This window comes from Pristiophorus japonicus, chromosome 5, assembly GCF_044704955.1.
Source record: "Pristiophorus japonicus isolate sPriJap1 chromosome 5, sPriJap1.hap1, whole genome shotgun sequence".
NCBI lineage: Eukaryota > Metazoa > Chordata > Chondrichthyes > Pristiophoridae > Pristiophorus > Pristiophorus japonicus.
Genome location: NC_091981.1, coordinates 250,524,148 through 250,546,193, shown reverse-complemented (window position 1 = coordinate 250,546,193; position 22,046 = coordinate 250,524,148). Strand labels below are relative to the sequence as shown.

Below are 22,046 nucleotides of genomic sequence, written 5' to 3'. Positions count from 1 at the left end.
AATGCCTTTTGGAAATCTAAATACACCACATCCATCGGTACACCTCTATCCACCATGCTCGTTATATCCTCAAAGAATTCCAGTAAATTAGTTAAACATGATTTCCCCTTCATGAATCCATGTTGCGTCTGCTTGATTGCACTATTCCTATCTAGATGTCCCGCTATTTCTTCCTTAATGATAGCTTCAAGCATTTTCACCACATTTTCCCCAACTTCCACCTCTCTAACATCACCCAAATCCGCCCCTGCCTCAGCTCATCTGCCGCTGAAACCCTCATCAATGTCTTTGTTACCTCGAGACCTGACTGTTCCAATGCTCTCTTGGCCGGCCTCCCATCTTCCACCCAACATAAACTTGATCTCGTCCAAAACTCTGCTGCTCATATCCTAACTCGCACTAAGTCCCGTTCACCCATCAGCCCTGCTGGTCGGACCAAGTGCGCATACATATTGCTGTGTGGGCTCCCGATCCGGCAACACATCAATTTCAAAATTTGCATCCTTGTTTTCAAATCCCTCCATGGCCTCACCCTTCCCTATCTCTATAACGTCCTCCAGCCCTACAAATGCCGATATCTCTGCGCTCCTCCAATTCTGGTCTCTTGAGCATCCCCGTTTTTAATCACTCCATCATTGGTGGCCGTGCCTTCAGCTGCCTGGGCCCTAAGCTCTGGAATTCTCTCTCTAAACCTCTTTGCTTCTCTACTCCTCTCTCTCCTCCTTTAAGATGCTCCTTAAACCTCTTTGTTTGGTCATATGTTTTTATGTGCCTTGGTGTCAAATTTTGTTTGATAACACTCCTGTGACACACCTTAGGACGTTTTACTATGTTAAAGGCACTATATAAAATGCAAGTTGTTCTTGTTGAATGCAAGATTGGGCTTGGCTGTGGTGCCTCTTGTCACAGCCGAATATTGCACTCACTAACCAATTGCTGGAACTTCTGGATCAATAGTCCAACATAGGGGCATCACCTTCGGGAGAGGAGGTGAGAAAATCGTGGAGAATTGGCGAGAAAAAAACTAAAATGATAAATCCAATTTGAGCAAACTTGGCCTGTCTCCACGGCGATATATGTTCGTATGTTGAAAGCATTGCCATAAGAAGTGCTGGATGTAAGAAACGCTTTTCTTTAAAATGTATATTTGTAAATATTATTAGATTTGTTTATTTTTGAATTTAAAATATCCTGGTAGATGTTTTGGAGATTTTGAATTACTTGGGAAGCAGTAACTTTATATTTATATATACAGAGGGAGTTTTTATTACTGGTCTTTTCACCACACTAGTTAGGTTTGTCAACTCAAGGGCATAACTGGATATTGAATTGCAGGAAATATGAGCCCACTGTGATGAGGACAGCTACATCTCCATCTCCGTGTGTGTGACAAGGGAAGCCTTTGGTGGGCAGAGGGCAACTTTTCCTCCTTGTGCTTGGTGTGTATAGTATCAGTGCTACTGATAAATAAAGTGTGAACTTATTCCTGCAAAATGTGATATAACATCTTATCACATCCTTGGAACAATGCAAAATGATCCAGATGCAAAAAAAATAATTTTTAAAGGAAGTATTCAGTTGCTGTTGCTTTGTAGGAAAGCGTGGCAATTAATTAGCAAGCAGCAAGCTTCCACAAGTAGTGAAGGAGATGAATGGCCAATTACTCTGTTTCTGGTGATATTCATTGAGAGAGAAATGTTGGCCTGCTTTTCTTTCCTGCAATGAGATCATTTACACCCACTTGAATAGGTAGTCAGGGCCTCAGTTTAATATCTGAGCTGAAAGACACCACCTCTGGCAATGTAGCATTGCCTTGGCATAGCTCCTTGGAACGTTTTGCCATGATAAGGGTGCTATATAAGGGCAAGTTGTTGTTGCCATTACACTGAAGTATGCGACAAGAGTTGTGGTTCATTTGAGCAGTGAGCACTGTAACTGTCCATTTTTCCTGCCTTCGTCATGTTGCTCTCCATCTAGGGTCCCTGGGGAGAATTGACAAAAAGCCTCTTAATGCAGGCCAGATTCAGCTAAGACTGGGATTCAAAGTAGAAGTTTCAGGCGAAACATATGAAGTTTCAGATTCTGACAGCATTAATTATGACCTTTATTGAACAAAAATTATAGCGAAAGCTTTTAATGCCATCAACCAGGAAGGACTGCTTCTTTTCTGACCACCAGTGACATAATGGATCATGTCGAGGTGACAGAAATGGTGCAAATTGTATAAACAGCCGTTTCTGATGTGCAGGTCCAACCGTCTGACAAGCCAGCTCTTTGAAATTACATATGGTTAGGCATGACAGTTTAAATATGTACCTGGGGCTGTGTCATTCTCAATATTGTGAGAAGGTTTATATTACAACACCATGTGGAGGATTTTAACATTTATCCTTTAATTCTTTCCGTTTGATTTCTTTGGTGCTCCTCTGATCAGAACAAAGAGCATTGCTGGTTATTCTACTACATGTGGCTACTGTGCACTGTGAACGGCATCTGTTTCTGTCATTTTACTGTTCACCATAAAACTTTGTTTCAGTATGGAGAGAGGCTCAGAAAGGATCTTTGACAATCGGCAATAAAACTAGGAAGGAATGTTTCTGTGGAACAATAACATTAACAGTCAAACGATTGGAAGACTTAAAACCTGTATTACCGCTGGCAATATTGCGTGTGCCGAGTTTACCTTTTAAAGCCGCAATATCCCTTTTCTGAGGAGATGCTGTCAATTCCAGAGATAATCTCAGAAATGCCAAGGCAGAGAACAATCTCTATAAGATTTGATATATGCATGAAGAAATGAGCATTTCTTCTTTTAAAATACTAAAGAACATAAGAACATAAGAAATAAAAGCAGGAGTAGGTCATTTGGCTCATCGAGCCTGCTTTGCTATTCAATAAGATCATGGCTGATCTGATCATGGACTCAGCTCCACTTCCCTGCCCGCTCCCCGTAACCCTTTACTCCCATATCGCTCAAAAATCTGTCTATCTCCATCTTAAATATATTCAATGACCCAGCCTCCACAGCTCTCTGGGGCAGAGAATTCCACAGATATACAACCCTCTGAGAGAAGAAATTTCTCCTCATCTCAGTTTTAAATGTGCGGCCCCTTATTCTGAGACTATGGGCCCAAGTTTCCACATGATTTGCGCCTGATTTTTAGGAGCAACTGGTGGAGAACGGACTATCTTAGAAATCGCAATTCTCCACATTTTTTTTTTCTGCAGTTCTAGTCAGTTAGAACAGTTTCACTTTGGAACAGAATTTTTTCTTCAAAAGGGGGCGTGTCCGGCCACTGACGCCTGATTTGAAAGTTTCCACAGTGAAAACGTACTCCAAACTAACTTAGAATGGAGCAAGTGAAGATTTTTGTAGAACTGAAAAAACCTTGTCTGCACATTAAAAAATCAGGCGCAGGTTACAAATTAGGCGTCCAGAACGAGGTGGGGGGGGGAAGGGAAGTCATTAAATTCTACATTCAATCCTTATTTATACTTCTACAAATATTATACAAATAAATCCAACCTGAATAAAAATTTATAAGCAAAGAAAAGATTAAATAAACCATGTTCCTACCTGTGTGAAAGTGCTTCAGCCAGGGAGAATGCTGCAGGAAGCCTCAAGTTGAGGCAGCCGTTCGTTCCCGCGGTGGGGGGGGGGAGGGAGGAGGAAGCCGTTCCCGACGGCGGGCGGGGGGGGAAGGAGACAGTGAGAAGGCTGCAGGAAGCCTCACAAGTTCAGCAGCCATTTCCCGATGGCAGGGGGGGAGGCCGTCAGGAAACGGCTGCCTCAACTTTCTGAGGCTTCCTGCAGCCTTCTCACTGCTGCAAAAAGCCTCAGTGCTGATGTGCTGATGGCAATGTGCTTTTATTAAAAAATGTTCAAAAATTAAACAGCTACAAAGAACTATAAAAATGGCCGAGTGCCAATGTTTCCTTCACACTGCGCGTGTGCGAACGCTCCAACGCGCACGCGCAGGGTTGCCGGCAGGAAAAAAACTAATTTAAATGGTACCCGCCCCCTCCCACTTACAAAATCGCCGCAAGTGGTAGGCTCCGCCCCCCTGGGCGCCGCGCCAAGCAGACATGGAGCTGCAGGGCACTCCAGAATCGCGTGTTTTTTTTCCAGTGCCGTTTTCGGCGCGAAAAACGGGCGCCCAGCTCGGAGGGGAACTTGGGGCCTATGTCCCCTAGTTTTAGTTTCCCCTATGAGTGGAAATATCCTCTCTGCATCCACCTTGTCGAGCCCCCCTCATTATCTTATATGTTTCAATAAGATCACCTCTCATTCTTCTGAACTCCAATGTGTATAGGCCCAACCTATTCAACCTATCTTCATAAGTCAACCCCCTCATCCCCGGAATCAACCGAGTAAATCTTCTCTGAATAGCCTCCAATGCAAGTATATCCTTCCTTAAATACGGAGACCAAAACTGTATGCAGTACTCCAGGTATGGCCTCACCAATACCCTGTACAGTTGTAGCAGGACTTCTCTGCTTTTATACTCTCTCCCCCTTGCAATAAAGTCCAACATTCTATTTGCCTTCCTGATTACTTGCTGTACCTGCATACTAACTTTTTGTGTTTCATGCACAAGGACCCCCAGGTCCCTCTGTACTGCAGCACTTTGCAATTTTTCTCCATTTAAATTATAATTTGCTTTTCTATTTTTTTCTGCCAAAGAGGATAATCTCACATTTTCCCACATTATTCTCCATCTGTCCAATTTTTGGCCACTCACTTAGCTTGTCTACATCCCTTTGCAGATTTTTTGTGTCCTCTTCACAATTTGCTTTCCCACCCATCTTTGTATCATCAGCAAACTTGGCTACATTACACTCAGTCCCTTCATCTAAGTCATTAATATAGATTGTAAATAGTTGAGCACCCAGCACCTATCCCTGCGGCATCCCACTAGTCACTGTTTGACAACCGGAAAATTATCCGTTCATCCCGAATCTCTGTTTTCAGTTAGTTAGCCAATCCTCTATCCATGCTAATATATTACTATTACCCCCAACCCTGTGAACTTTTATCTAGTGCAGTAATCTTTTATGTGGCGCCTTATCGAATGCCTTCTGGAAATCCAAATATACCACATCCACTGGTTCCCCCTTATCCACCCTACTCATTACATCCTCAAAGAACTCCAGCAAATTTGTCAAACATGATTTCCCTTTCATAAAACCATGCTGACTCTGCTTGTTTGAATTATGCGTTTCTAAATGTCCTGATTATACTGCTTTAATAATGGACTCCAACATTTTCCCAACCAGAAATGTTAGGCTAACTGGTTTATAGTTTCCTGCTTTTTGTCTGCCTCCTTTTTTAAATAAGGGCATTACATTTGCGGTTTTCCAATCTGCTGGGACTGCCCCAGAATCCAGGGAATTTTGATAGATTACAACCAATGCATCCACTATCTCTGCAGTCACTTCTCTTAAAACCCTAGGATGTCCAGGGGACTTGTGCGCCTTTAGTCCCATTATTTTATCTAGTACTACTTCATTAGTGATAGTGATTGTATTATGTTCCTCCCTCCCTTGTTTATCCATCATTGGGAAGTTTTAGTGTTTTAATTTTAAGAAGTCAACATCTGTGCCTTGCTTGTTATTTCTAAGGAAAATATTACCGTACTTCTAAAAGGATTAAACAGCGTTTACCAACTGATGGCTCAGTTGGTAAATGTACTGTAGAACTGACCCAGAAGGATTTGGGTTTTGCCTCCAGTATGTGTTGACTGATGTGAGCTGGGTCAGTAGTAGTTGTGCTACAATTGGCTTCTATATGCCCCTGAGCTAGGAAAGGAAAAGTCAGCCAAGGTTGCTGATCTTGATTGTTATCCAGCACTCCAACAACAAAAAACTTGCATTTAGATAGTGCCTTTAATGTAATAAAACATCCCCAGGTGCTTCATAGGATCGTAATTGACAATGACTGTAAACAAACCAAAGAAGGAGACATTAGGACAGGTGACCAAAAGCTTGGTCAATTTTTAACAAGTGTCCTCAAAGAAGGAGCGAGAGGTGGAGAGGTTAAATGAGGAAATACCAGAGCTTAGAGCCTAGACGGCTGAAGGCACGGCTACCAAAGGTAGGGTGAAGGAAGCAGGAGATGCACAAGAGACCAGAGTCGAAGGAATGCAGAGTTGTCTGGGGGGTGGGTGTTGTCGGGCTGGAGGAGCTTACAGAGATGGGGATGAGTGAGGTCATAGATGCATTTGAACATGAGGATGATCATTTTAAAATCGATATATTGCTGGACCGGGAGCCAATGCAGGTCAGCGAGCACAGGATTTGCTGTGGGTTAGGCTATTGACAGAAGAGTTTTAGATGGGCTTAAGTTTATGAGGGTGGAAGAGGTTGAATGCGGCCAGGAGAGCGCTCCCTTGCTGGGAAGTGTACGTGGGGATGTTGGATGCGAACCTATTCAAGCTCAGCTGTGAAGCTCCCCACAAACAACCAATCAGCCAAAACACATTGGCCGGATCTGCCCCCGCTCCAACGGCATGACTGCACTGCAAGTACGGAGGAATCCTCGTTTCCACGCGTCAGCGAGGTTACTGCAGCACTGCCGGTGAGGTAACGCCTGCAGAATGAAGACAGCTCTTAAGAGCTTTCCTGGCCACTCTCTCAGCACACGTATGAAGAAAGGCCACTTGGCCAAGTTGCCAGAGGACCGTTGATGCCTGTGGAATTGCACCCGTGTGTGAATCAGTGCAATGAGAGGAGGAGAGAAATCTGAGGGAGGGAAATGATAACTAAATTCAAAAGATACTTTATTATTTTTACAGCAAAATCCAATATAATAATATAAAAAAGGAAACAATCAGTCTCGGGGATAGAATCATATGGAGCAGAGGAAGCCATTCACCTCACTGTGCCTGTGTCGGCTCTTTGAAGGCGATATCCTATTAGTGCCACTAATAAGCTGTGATGAAATATTTTATGTTATTGTGTTTTCTCTTTTAATTTTCCAGACATGCACTGTAATGAATCACTTGGCATGGAATCGGGCAAGATTCACGCAGATCAAATTTTGAGTTCCAGCAATTATAATTTATACTGGTCCTCAGAAAGATCGAGACTAAATTACCCGGAAAACGCATGGACACCGGCAGAGGACTCCAGCAAGGAATGGATACAGGTAAACACATCGATGAGATTTATCTATGCTTGGAATGTCATTAGTAAATTAAGGTCATTGTCCCTGCTGTCATTCGAGAAGGCTTGCGGCTGCGGAGAATTTCCAGCTTTGAACTACAGAGTAAAATGCGTTTCTTTAATCTGAACTTCAAACAAATCTTCTGAGCTGGTAATTTCCTACCATCACAGTCACAAAATTGCGGCCAATGAAAGATTCCAGATACAGTTATCTTCCCAGGAGCTGTACTGACAGAATGCAATGTATCTGCGTGCTGTTATCAGTTCCATATTTTTGGCCTGTTTGAACTGGGTAAAATTTGTGTTCATGGTGTGAGGAATGTGAATGCTGGGACATGGTTAACCCAAAGTCAGCATCAAGCAGCCTAGGTAAGGTACTGCTGGCACTGTCCGATGCAGATTCAAACTACCTCTAATCTGCCCCAACAATGTGACGTTTTATATTTTCCACATCACCCCCAGGGAAGAGTTGATCTGGTCGCTATCTGCAGTGACATCATAAATGTATTTGAGAAGAACGTGTTTACGGTTCCATCACACATTGGGGGTCATTTTGACTTTGTGGGGATGATAGCGAATCAGCAGCCCCTTTTACCTACATTTCCCATATTTTGTTTTAGTTCCATTGATTTCAATTCTGTCACTTGATCATTTAACATAAGGAACATTTTTGAATCTTTAATTAATTACAAAAATACCACATTTCTAGAAAATGAGAAAATAGACGTAGCCAGCACAGATTTTAAAAATGACGATCATGCTTGGCAAACCCCCATTTAATTTTTTGAGGCAGTAACAGACATGGTGGATGCGAGAAATGCAGTGAATGTAGTGTCCATGGATTTTAGGAAAGCTTTTGAAAAGGAGATTATTAGAGCAGATTAAGGGGTATGGAATTAGCAGGACAATAGCAAACGGGATTGAAAATTGGTTAGAAGGGAGAAAATAGCAAGAAGCAGGCTGTTTCCAGGATTAGTGTTGAGACACTTCCCTCTATGGTCTCTTGCCGCTCCTTCGCCCCGATCTCGCCGCTCCTGCTGTATCTGCCCACGCTCCAATCACCGACCTGGACCTTGATGACGTCACTCTTCACTGCCGTCGCCCTCCTGCACCAGCTCGCGCTGCTCCCTGAAGTAGTATGCCTCCTCGCTGCTCCCGGGCTGCCGCATCTCTGCTCCTTTTATGACCCTGACCTGCCGCTGGTGTTCTCACGCAGGTCGGGGCCCAGGGGAGGCGAGAGTTCGGGGCCAGGGACCCAGGGGCAGCACGGGCCAGCCCACACTGCGCTATGTGTGCGCACTAGGTCCGACCAGCAGAGCTGGTCTCCAGTTGTCTTGGATAACCCTTGCCACTGGACCAAGACCTAGCTCTGACAAGCCCGTGTGGTGTGCAACGGCCACCCCACTTTAAAAAAATCCACGGACAGGCATCTTCCACCCTTCAACATGTAGTTCGGGACCTGGAATATTAGGTCCTTCATTGAAACACCTGTGAACTCATCCTTTTTTAGCGTGGAAGCAAGTCATCCTCATTTCGAGGGACTGCCTATGATGATGATGATGGTAGAGGCAGAAACTATGTCTACATTCAAAATCAGATTGGATTGGTGGAAGTGTCGTTAAAGGAAAAATGGATGGAGGAAACAGGTTGGGTAAATGTAAATAGGATTATTTGCTGGTGTGAAGGATAAACACCGGTACTAACTAGTTGGGCCGAATGGCCTGTTTCTGTGTTGTAACTTGAAGTGCAAAGTCATGTTGATTATAGAATAACAGTGAGTTGAAATGGGGGCTATTGACCTCATAGATTATTAGATTGCATGTTATATCAACTCTCATACACACATTTACACACACAATGAACTTGAGGCCTGAGGTGACATTGACAAGTTTTATTGCTTAGATTTGAATGTGAATATGAATGCATGACAAGCCACAGTTAGAGGATGAAAGACTAAAAGTTAGATTGCAGTGAAGAGTAATCCAAAAGATAATAGGAGATAACATGATATTTTTCTGCCTTTGGTAAAGAACAGACATTATTTCCACTGGGAATTTTCTGTTGGAAAATTCTTAAATTTGACCGAGGAAGGCAAAGGTGCTGCTTGGAAGTCTGTGGATGTCAGTATCCGTGCTGTTCAAAAATCAACTACTTCACAATACAGTGAGGGTGAAGGTCCACAGGGGTCCTCCTGATCATCCGCTCTAACTTTGACACGTAGCCACGGAAATCCCAGAAAAATGGCATGAACACCATTTTCCCAAGTTTTACAGCTTTTCTGGTGAGGTTACACTGGTTGATTGGGAAAAGCCTTGTGGAAATTCCCCCTCAAAGTCTTTGAGCACAGTAAACCTTCTCTGTAGATAGGTGAGGTGGCACAGTGGGTATTGGTGATGTTATCACATCACTGATTGTACCCTGACCTCAGTTTTACCTTAATATTCATTAAAATTATATATATATTTAGGAAGGATTGGATCAATTCACATTTTCTGTCATGAATTCTCGTGCCCAATGTGGTGGCAGTGAGGGTTTTGTAACAGGCTGTTGCTGACTTTTCCTGGAATTCAGCCTGTTTTAAATCTTCCCACTGGGGTGACAGCATCTCTTTAAATCATTTTGCAACAGCTTTGGCCTCATAAATAGTATAATTATCATAAATAGTCTTTCTGTGGCTTGGTTGGCCAATTTTTTTTAACGGAGCCAAATATTTTCACAGGGAAATATAAATGTATTTTTATTTATATTTATCGCAAAGAACAAAGAATCGTAATAGCTCTAATGTTATAGCCAGGCCTAATCCCCAGAACCAATCAGCTGTCAGGGTAAGAGGTCCCACATCTGTTTTTACTCGAAGGTCTAATTCTGCTTTTTGTATTGACTTTATAATTTAAAGCACCATTATTATTAATCCTATACTGGAGGCCCAAGGAAGGGTAGACCTGAAATTCATTACTAAATTATTCTATATTGATTCTGATTTAAGGCCATTCTTGACATGCCAGAGGATGATCATTTCTTTACTGTCAGCTATTTAGGTAGCATTTTGTAAAACTGACTTTTTAATTTGTTATGTCCTTTCCCATTATTAATTCAGTCAAAGCATGTGGTTGTGGAACTATATTTTTCCATCTGCACCAACACTATTTAAAGGGATACTGGCTCTGCAGAAAAGTGTTTGGCAATTCTTTTAAAAATGTGCTTACATCGTAAATGTGTTCGAGAAGAATGTGTTTACGGTTCCATTGCACATTGGGGATGGCCTTTGTGGAATGATAGTGAATCAGCAGCCCCTTTTACATACATAGCCCACGATTTTTTCAGTTCCATTGACTTCAATTCTGTCACTTTACCATTGAAAGTTAGGGAAATTTTTTGAATCTTTAATTAATTATGAAAATAACACATTTCTAGAAAATGAGAAAATAGACGTAGCCAGCACAGATTTTAAAAATGACGATCATGCTTCGCAAATCCCCATGGAATTTTTTGAGGCAGTAAGAGACATGGTGGATGCGAGAAATGCAGTGAATGTATGAGAGAAGATTAAAGGGAATGGAATTAGTAGGGCAATAGCAAACAGGATTGCAAATTGGTTAGAAGGGAGAAAATAGCAAGAAGGAGGCTGTTTCCAGGATTAGTGGTTGAGGCAGAAACTATGGGCCCGAAATTGATGAAGGTCAAGGCCCACCCAAAGTACCATCGAAGATTCCTCTAAAAGAGGTGGCGGTACCGACTGGCGGCAAAATAACGGCTTACGCCGTCAATCTAGGCGGTGGTGGGCGGGAGCTCTCAATCTCGGCGGCAAAGGCTCTTGCCGCCCAAGTACCACCGAGGAGAGAGTCAGGCCAGGGAGGGTGGAAGAGCCGAAAATAAAAAGCATTACAAAAACAAAAGCAAAAAACGGAACACCTTCAGGGGACCCCATCCAGGTAAGCCGCTGTGAAATTTTAAAAAAAATTATGTTTACTAACCACTTCTTTCCGGTCTTCATACCTACCGCCGGGGTTAGACCGGCCTTCATGCAGCAGTCCTCCCCTCTGCTGGCGCCGGATCCCGCCGGCTTCCGCCCGCACCATTCTGGCATCTCGGCGGGCGGGAGGACACTTGCGCTACGTGGCCGCCAGAGGATGTGAGCGGGCAGTTCCCAGCAGTACTCCCCTCCCGCCCGCCCCAGCTCAAGTGTAAACTGGAAGAGAGAGGAAATCGGAGGCAAAACTTGGCGGCAGTCGGCGGCAGCAGTGGGCGGTAAGGCCACCAATATCGGGCCCTAGGTCTACATTCAAAATCAGATTGGATTGGTGGAGGTGTCGCTAAGGGAAAAGTGGATGAAGGAAACAGGTTGAGTAAATGTAAATAGGATTATTTGCTGGTGTGAAGGATAAACACCGACTCAAACTATTTGGGCCGAATATCCTGCTTCTGTTTGTAACTTGAAGTGCGAAATCGTGTTGATTACAGAGTAACAGTGATTTGAAATGGGGGCTGTTGACCTCATAGATGATTTAATTGCATGTTATATCAACTTTAATACATACGTAACAACATAGATCACATCCAGACACGCCATTGTGCCACTTGTGTGCTTTTGATACATCAATTCTCGGGATGAGCGTCGCTGACAAAGCTGGCATTTATTGCCTCTTGAACCGCTGCAATCCGTGTGGTGACTGTGCCCCTATGATGTTAGGTCGGGAGTTCCAGGATTTTGACCCAGCGACAAGGTAGCGTCTTTCTGAGACAGTTCTTTTGACTCTTCTCCCTGCCCAGTTAGCCACACACCTTATCATGAATAGAGTGCCCTTTAATATAAGTAGTCAATAAATATAAAACACTGTGTCAAATATACATCCTTTCATCCGAAAAAACCTGAAAGAGACCACCTTCCTTTCATCAGTGTTATATTTTTGAAAGGAAAAAAAATCTCTCAATGGCTGCAACAAATGCACCTACTTCAAGTAGTTTTTAGAAATGCATCGATGGGTTACTTCAAAGAATGAGGTTGCTAGCTGAAGAATACTGAATGTACAGTTATCAGAAGGAGCATGACATTTCACTCTAATAATGGTGTCAGTGGCGTTATGAGATCATCGTCGAAGGAATATACACCAAGATGTTTAAAATCTTGCAACATTTCCCCAACTTGTTCTTGATTCACAATTCAGGTGCCCGTATGTTTAGCCAAAATGTGCTGTCATCTAAAATTTAACTTAAATATTATTTTACAAAACATACCTTACATTGGCATCGGCGAGGCAGCTGAGGAATTCTGAGTGGGCAGGACTGGCACCTGCTCCATTAATGGAAAACTCATTTACAGAGGGGCCCTTAATTAACATATGGCAATAGCCTAACACCTGTTTTAGGTGGCCACCCAAATCGCCTGCAAAGCTGCCTACACCAACATGGCAGTGCCTATAACGCAGGTGCTGATTGGGTGAAGCAGGTTGTCCCCCCCGAAATTGGGTCTTTTATGCTTCTGTTTTCTACCCAGAAAATGGGTCTCAAAGTGGGCCTCTTTCTATCACAATGTGTTTAACACCCCCTACCTTTAAGTGGACTATTGTAAACCAATTCACGGTAATACGCAATGCTCTTCAAACTGGTAATTCACAGAACAACTGCTTCTTTCTTTGGCTAAAGTTATTGAAACGTCTTCAAACATCAATGGCAAGCTTATGATGAGCAGAAGAGAACGACTAATGTTCGAGTTTGCTATCGGATAGCTTCTATATCCAGGCTACACAAAAGGGATGTCGTATCTTTAAGGATTGTAAGATGAAGTAAATCCTGTGCAGGAATTTGATATGGCTGGAAAGCTTTCCAGAGAGCAGGATGCTGGAAGCTTGAGGAAATCCCAAGTTGATTTATTTTGACATCCAGATGAATCTTGTTTGACTACACTAGTGGAAGTTTGGATGCAATAGATTTTCCTCGTCATCCCCTTTCCCTACACAGCTGTAGCATCTTGCAACATTTCATATTTCACAAGCAGTTTACTCCTATGCTTATTCTGGTGGGTGTTTGTGAATTTAATCCTTTCGGGATCACATTTTGAGTCAGACACCCTTCTACTTTTCTTCTCTCTCTTGAGTCACCACGCATTGTTTCTCTGAGCGAAGGCTGTTGATCCTTTCCCTGTCCTTCACCAGTGCCGCTTTCAAATTGGGAATTGCACAAGAACAGCCTGTGATGGTACGCTCGCTGATTTTCTTCTCTTATAACAGAATGCCTGGCCTCCCATCTGAGGCTTTTACCATCCTCACAGATGACGGTGCTAATCCAGGGTACGGAGGTTTGCAGATATGAACCCAGGTTCTAACATTCTGCCATGTAGGAAGCTGGCACATTTGGAGTTGCACTGTTACTATTATTTTTTTTGAAATAGTAACACAGAGAGGTTATTGTCTTCTTAGTGGCTCAGTAATATAGAGGTAAAACTGTTTGTTCATATTATAGTCGTTCAAGTCTCAGCGGTGAGACGGCCCAGAAGTCTGTTCTAATACCATCCCAGAGGGGATTGAGGTCACCTCAAAGCCTCAACTTTCTACTTTACCTGGCTTCCTTTGGCTTCAGTTGGACTATTAGATGGAATAGTATGCAGCTTTAAAATGTCACTATTTGGGAAGTACTTTCTTAGTTGAAGGAATTGTGAGGAAATGAGGGGGAAATAAATAATTAAAACTTGGTGGTTAAAAAGGCTTCATAATCATAAAATCACAAAATCATACAGCATGGAAGAAGACCATTTGGCCCACTTGCCTGTGTCCCATGCTCCTGCTCTTTCTCCATAGCCCTGAAAATGTTTCCTTTTCAAATATATAACCAATTGCTTTTTGAAAGTTACTATTGAATCTGCTTCCACCACCCTTTCAGGCAATGCATTCCACATCATGACAGCGCACTGCGAAAAAAATTCTCCTCCTCTCACCTTTGTTTCTTTTGCCATAACTGGTGCATTGCCTTGAAAGGCAATTTAGCAATTTACAGAAGAATGCAACAATGTGTTACCAATCAAGTGTTTATGTTTCAGCAGCAGGCTCTTTTGCCACTGAACTCAATTTCCACCACCAATGTACTGTGGCTGCAGTGTGTACTACCGATGGGATGCACTGTAGCAAGTCGCTACGATTATTTCCACTGCACCTCCCAGTCCCAAGACCGCTACCACTGAGCACAACAAGAGAATCAGGCTCATGGGAACACCATCACCTGCACGCTCCCCTCCAAGTCAAACACCATTATGACTTGATCATATACTGCCAGCCCTTCATTATTGCTGGGTCACAATCCTGGAATTCTCTACCTCATCATCATAGGCAGTCCCTCGGATTCGAGGAAGACTTGCTTCCACTCTTAAAAGGTGGCTGAATAGTCCAATAAAAGAACCACAGACTCTGCCACAGGTGGGGCAGATGGTCGTTGAGAGTAAGGGAGGGTGGGACAGATTTGCCTGCGCTTGCTTTCTGCCTGCTCTCGGCGATGAGACTCGAGGTGCTCAGCGCCCTCCTGGATGCATTTCCTTCACTTAGGGCGGTCTTTGGCCAGGGACTTCCAGGTGTCACTGGGGATGTCGTACTTTATCAGGGAGGCTTTGAGGGTGTCCTTGTAATGCTTCCGCTGCCCACCTTTGGCTTGTTTGCCGTGAAGGACTTTCCTACCTAACACCAGGGTGCCAGCAACATGGGCACAAGAACTTGCAGCAGTTCAAGGAGATGGCCCATTACTAGCTTCTCAGAGTAATTAGGTACAGGCACTAACGTGCAACTTAACCGGCGATGATCTAAAGAACAAAAGAAGACAGTACTTTTTTGAAAGTTACAGTAGAGATTTAAATACTGCAACAGATACAGCACCTGCTACATGAACAAGGTTGCCATGGCTTCCAAAATGGCAGTGCAGTATTTTTGGCATTGTCGTCTACAAGCCAGGCATATGTTGTCAGACCCCCCCTGCTGAGGTGATAACATCCCTTTAACACTTTAATCCACGCACCGGATGTGTGTCTTGTCCCTTATTATCTGGGCACTAAGTGGAGCAGCCTTGAGGAAAGATTGCCCCATGGTAAATGCAACTCCTATTTGTTGCATTTTGGAATGGCATAAAAGGGTCAGAAGTCAAAGAGGAGTCTGTGACCTGTTCATCCACCCACCCAGCTGAAAAAATAATGCATTCATGCATCTGGCTGTGGTAGTTAAGAGTTAACAACACGGAATAAGTCATTCAGACAATACTAAAAGAGATACGTTGCTTTAATTGATTTCATTCTCTCATATGATGTACCCCGTTTTAAATTTCAGACTTACTTTTGAACAGATGGGAGCTCTAAAATCAAACCACACAAAGAAAATTCAGCACGCAAACAGGAATTCTTCCAAAAATTCACCAAACAAATGGAGTCCAGCTCAAAGCCGTGCGACTATGTAAAAGCTAACTGCTGTGAGGCGCCACTCAATAAAAAATCTTTCATTCAGGACCCACTGTGTCAAGGTGATGGATTATCCACTTGCCCTAACCACAAATATCTTTATTAACTCCTATTACATTATACTTACAGTCCAGTTTCCCTGCTTTACAAAAGTTGAGGTCCCAAAAAAATGATGCATCTTCTGGGTTTGTTGATGGGCTTTATATGGTCCGGTTAGTTAACATTATGTTGTATCTTGAACTCTGCAAAGGGAAGGAATCAGTAGCATTTATGTTTCATTTCCCTTGTATGTGAATCCAAATCATGACCAGATGTGTGACTCACACAACTCAGCCAGAAGCAAGACTCCCACTAAACTCCTCTCAGGCCAAATTTGAACTGTGTTTTCTTACTACTCTTTTAATTGGAATTTTACAAAGAATCATATGTTTAGGCTTTGTCAAAGGCAGATGAAGTGTCGAATATTAGAGGAGACAGTGAATAAAAAGAAATAAAAACAGAACAATACGCTTTCATTAACATACTGATGCAACATTTCATGTATCTGCATTATAAGACAAAAGTTCTGTGTTTAACATTTCCTTGTTTTGAGCTCCCCATGACAACATTCCTCTATTTTGCTTTCCCCGCCCTCAAGGGGAGCTGGTTGGGAGTAGGCTTCTTTGTAGATTTTGTAGATTATGGATCTTCTTTTCTCAGCTGCTTAAAGGTGTCTTTTAATATAAAAGTGACAGATGTGAAGCTAGATTATTCCAGTGCTGGGATATCTGTCCAACCTTTTGGAATGTGCCTTTCATTTTGAGTTCATGAACTGCTGCGGCTTTATTTGAACCAGACAGCTGAGCCAAGCCCCAGCTGAAAATCTTAAGTGACCTCCTTGCATAAATAATCTGGGAAGATTTAATCTGCGGCACACTGATGTCAGTTAAGAAAAAGGGTCTTGAAGCACCCGCATACCTGGCAATCAAACTAATATTGAATTCATGAATAAATAAACCAGGGCTTCCAGTGAATGAATAGTTCCATTACAGAAGCACAAACTACACATAAACACATAAACATTGTACAGTACCTCACTCTATATTCGGCCAGATGATTGCACACACGATACCAACCATACCTGAGTAAGAAATATAAACTCTTATTTCTGCGCCACCAGACAATTTTGTTTTAATATTTAAAATTTAACTTGACTGCTTGGAAACATTAATAAGAGTTGGCGCTGCATTCATGTTTTTCCCTCACTAGATGACTGGTCCTATTGTGCGGTGTAACAAGTTAGAATAATCTGTCTGGTTTTGAATGCTGCAGGTGGACCTGGGGTTCCTGCAGCACATCTCTGCGATAGCGACTCAAGGTGCCGTCTCCAAAGAAACTCAGCGGGTGTACTTCATCCAAACGTACAAAGTGGATGTGAGCTCAAATGGGGAAGACTGGATAATTCTGAAGGATAGGAATAAGCAAAAGGTATGTTGTTGAAACCAAAAATATTTTTACTTTAAATGTGTCGAAAAAAGTTATCTTTTGGAAAATATGCGTGATTAAAAAGTTGCAATTGTTCCTTGAATCCCAAACTTTAAAAGACATAATTGATCTTTCATCCATGTCTGTGAAGGTAGCATAGAAACATAGAAATTTACAGCGCAGAAGGAGGCCATTTTGGCCCATCGTGTCCACGCCGGCCGACAAAGAGCCGCACGTCCCTTGGTCAGCAGCCCTAAAGGTTACATATAAACCTATGAACAATGGCGGAAAGGCAAAGAGCACCCAGCCCAACCAGTCCGCCCCACACAACTGCGACACCCCTTGTACTGAAACATTCTACACTCCACCCCAACCGGAGCCATGTGATCTCCTGGGAGAGGAAAAAAAAATAAAAACCCAGACCAATTTAGGGAGAAAAAACTGGGAAAATTCCTCTCCGACCCATCCAGGTGATCGAAACTAGTCCAGGAGATCACCCTGGCCGTATTCTATTCCCTGCAGTACTTACCGTTATATCTGCTCCGTCAAACAAAAGGTCATCCAATCTAACCCCAATTACCAGCTCTGTGTCCGTAACTCTGCAGGTTACTGCACTTTAACTGCCCATCCAACCATCTCTTAAAAGTGGTGAGGGTTTCTGCATCCACCACTCTTCCAGGCAGCGAGTTCAAGATCCCCACAACCCTCTGCGTATAGAAGCACCCCCCTCAAATCCCCTCTAAACCTTCCACCAACCACCTTAAAACTATGCCCCCTCATAATACACCTCATCATCAATGGAAATAGACCCTTGCTATCCACTATGTCCAGGCCCCTCAATATTTTGTACACCTCAATGAGGTCTCCTCTCAACCTCCTCTGTTCCAATGAGAACAAACCCAGCCTATCCAATCTATCCTCATAACTAAGATTCTCCATTCCAGCAGCATCCTAGTAAATCTCCTCTGCACCCTCTCTAGTGCAATCATGTCCTTCCTATAATACGGCGACCAGAACTGCACGCAATACTCCAGCTGTGGCCTAACCAAAGTATTATACAATTTAAGCATGACCTCCCTGCTCTTATATTCTATGCCTCGGCCAATAAAGGCAAGCATTCCGTACGCCTTCTTAACCACCTTATCCACCTGGCCTGCAACTTTCAGGGATCTGTGGACAAGCACTCCAAGGTCCCTTTGTTCATCTACACTATTAAGTGGCCTACCACTTAATGTGTATATCCTTTCCTTATTAGGGTATATGCATGAACTGCTGCTCCTTAATGTCCTGAAGTCAAGGTATCCTCCAAAGTTAGAAACGTTTCTGCAAATTAAATCTGACCAGCTGGAAACTAGGGGGCTAAAATTGCCCCTTCCAATAAGGCCTCTGGCCGCCTGAAAGTGGCCTCCATGGGGCGGCGCAGAATGGCCGCCGACTCTCCACGGAGGGGCCGCCATTTTAGAAATTGCCCTCCTTTACTTTTGGAATGGTACCTGGGACCGCTCCCCCCGTTTTCTCACTACGGCATGCATGCGCCGACCCCAACCGACTGGCGGGAACCCCCTCACGAAATTGCCCCTTGGGAAATTGCCCCTTTCCAGGTATTGCCCCGTGGGAGCAGCTGCGCTGTCGAACGGTGACCCACCAGCTTTTGCTGTCAGTACACTCTCTGTGGCATGGTGGCCTGGCCACCCTTAAAGGGGGAGGGTGCACTGCCCCGGACGCCATGTTATCTTTTTTTGTCAGTCGACTGCCAGGTTGGTCTGACAATTGTGGCCGCGGGTTCGGCCGGGCAGCCAACAGGCAGCCTGGCACCCCCTCTTGAGTGCCAGGCAGCTAGCCCGGCCGAAACCCTTCCTGGTAGCCCAGGGAGTGCCACAAACGAGGCTGCAGAGCTCGCAGCGGCCTTCCCCTTTAACTGAAGGGGAAGGACGTTGCTACGTGTCACCATGACAAGGCAAGTCCGTGTTGCGCTGACATGCTCGGCGCGGCACTGATGACACCGTCCGCCTTCTGCCCTGTTCCCAAAACACTTCTGCACCTCAGCCGCCCCAACAAATTACAAAACTTAAAGAGGCCTATTTCCCTCTATTCTCCACTCCATGGATTTGGGCGGAGAATATTTATTTAATTCGAATTATCCGCCCCGTTTGGGGCAGAGAGCACTTTTGCCCCCTTTATCTGTGAGGCAATACCGTATATCACACAAATGTTCAGCCCATAAGGTAGTCAATAATTGTACTCACATGATTTCAAATTCAACTCAGAATTTTATTCAGAAATTTGAACACACAACAAGTCCTCACTTCAAATCGGCATCAACTGCAGGAAAGTCTTTTCAATTGCTGACAAACTTAATTAACTAGTCTCTTTCATCAGATCATGAATTTACATTGTTCAAATTTTGCCAATATATTCATAATAGGTCAGTCAGAGAAAGGACTCAGGAAGCTGATTAGTTATAGAATAAAAGGAGAGGCCCTGTGAAATGTTCCCGTTAATTTTTTTTGGGTGCGTGACCTCTTCAAGGGGCTGTGTAGCCCATTCAGAATTCCACACATGCGCCATTTTTCTGCATTGAAAGACCAGCAAGCCGGCTTTGCAGGAGTTCCAGAAAGCTGTGCGGCCATCCAGCTCACAGGGAACATTTTCCCTGTCCCTTTGTGATTAAATACAAGAACACACTAGATTCTCCTCCAATTCTGGCCTGATGCGCAGCCCCGATTTTCTTCGCTCCATCATTGGCCGTGCCTTCAGCTATATAGGCCCTAAGATCATCAAAGATCATAATGTTTGTCATAAGCCAAGCATCATAGAGAAGAAGTCTTCACCTGAGCTTTGATGAAGCCCCTTAACCAACCAACCACGACTACATCAGGAAAGTGTTGGTTGATTGGCTACTGAACTCCTTCTTGGTCAATAAGTGTAGTAGTTAATGCTACGCTTACATAGCTGCACTAGGAGAACCCCAGTAGGACATTCCTTTATAATCAAATGCAAGAGCCTGGAATTATTGGGAACTGGACAGTTCTCTCAAGACACAATGGAGAAAGACCATCTGATTCTGTGTCCTCCTGGTCCTCTGTACTGGCAGACACAGGACAATTTTTTAAATAATCAAACAACTAGCAGTCCAGCTTATCAAGGCTATTCCCTGGGATGGAGACCCGTCCAAACAAGGCCGATCTTTTAGCGGTGGTGCATTGGCCTTTTGGGTCTATCAGTGCCCACCAGCACTCGTTAATTTGAAATCCAGCCTCTGGAGACCAAACATGACTGGGAAGAAAAAGGCATGGGGCTGTGAATGGGGTCCAGATGTCAGGCAATCAAAGAAGAATTTAACAAGTTTAAACATATATTTTGACAAGACTTGTTGAGCTACAATTTCTTGTACTCTAGAGATAAGAATACGGATATGCCCAGAATTTACACTAAAATTGTTTAAATTGTCAATATCTTGTTATCCTGTTCATTTTTTCTGACACATGTGTATATAGGAACATTACCTCATTGGTGGGCCATGAAAGGGTGTTATTATTAAGACATTTTGGTCTACAGCAAAGAACATTCAATCAATTTAATTCACAGGAGCTATTCACTCTACAAACCAAGAATCTAGCAGATTTCTAAGTATGAGAACATGAAGACATAAACAATGAATGTTTGCTGAAGAACAGCATTCTGATTTAAAACTGATCATATTTCTACAATATCTATTTGGTAATGACTGTTGCCAATATTAGTCAGCGGGTAATTAATGCATTCACATGATCTCCCTCTGTTTGCTGTTTTAACGAAGGCACTAACGCATTTAAAATAATCTGAGGCTGTAATCTGAATAGTTAAATAGCTCATACGCTAATCCTTTTGGTTGAATAAACTCATGCCACCTTTAAACCCTTAACTTAAATTGAATTAAATGAAAGGTAGTCTCAAATGAAATCTTCTACCCAGTAATGATTAAATTATTACCAAAATGTATCTTAAAACAGTTTAAGAAGTCTTGTTACATACTCTTGGGTGTTAAAAGCTTTCATGTGATACTCAAAATCACTTTATTGTGTGAGAAGACTCAATGAGACTGCTTTAATCAATTTGAATTACTTTCAAACACGTCAATATTAAATGGTAATTGTTTCAAACAATCCCTGAGTGTAGCAGTCTGCTATAAAGTACACTTGTCATTCTCTTTATGTGAAGTTCATGCTGCCTGTTATGGAATATGGAAATGTTTCTCTCATTTTGGTGTTGGTTGAGGAAGGGATATGACCAGGACACCAGGAGAACTCCCAGCTCCTCTTTGCAGAGTGCCATGGGATCTTTCTCATCCATCTGAAGAAGCAGATAGAGCCTTGGTTGAACATCTCATCCGAAGTCCTTTGCCCTTTGCCAACACATCACTCCCTTAGCGCTGTACTAAAATGTCAGCCTGGATTACGGGCTCAAGTCCTAGGATTGGCCTTAAACTCACAACCTTCTGAAGTGGGAGTGTGATCAACTCAGCGAAGCTGGCACTATGAGCCAACTGACATGATTATAACTAATCATCTTTTTCAAAAGTAGTCTGAATGAACTTCTCTCTCTGCTCATTCTGTGGTAATTTTGTGACTTCAGTAATCTGGTGGATCTCGTAAACATTCTGGAACCCGTCCAATTTTCATTCAATTAAAATCACTAGTTGCCCTGAGAAGGTGCTGGTGAGTAGCTTGGTACTTAAAAGTCAACAATGTTGGTGTGGACCTGCAGTCATATGTAGGCCAGATCGGATAAGGATGGCAGGTTTCAGTCTCTAAAGGACATTAGTGAACTAGTTGGGTTATTAACGACAATCATAACACTTTCATGGTCACTTTTACTGATACCAGATTTTTATTTCCTGATTTCTTTTTAAACTGAATTCAAATTCTCAAACTTCCATGTTGGGATTTGAACTCAAATTCTAGGCCTCTGGGCTAATACTAGTCCAGTAAATTAACCACTATACTACCCT

At 43.1% G+C, this 22,046-nt stretch overlaps 1 protein-coding gene across 3 annotated transcripts in view; it reads left to right on the top strand.

The window, feature by feature from the left end:
* nrp1a (neuropilin 1a) overlaps positions 1-22,046 on the top strand; it is a 180,153-nt gene that overhangs the window by 105,148 nt on the left and 52,959 nt on the right. For all 3 annotated transcript variants that reach the window (XM_070881542.1, XM_070881543.1, XM_070881541.1), the window contains exons 7-8: positions 6,981-7,147; positions 16,904-17,059. In XM_070881542.1, the coding sequence (XP_070737643.1) occupies positions 6,981-7,147; positions 16,904-17,059 (323 nt within the window). The remainder of the gene's footprint in view (positions 1-6,980; positions 7,148-16,903; positions 17,060-22,046) is intronic.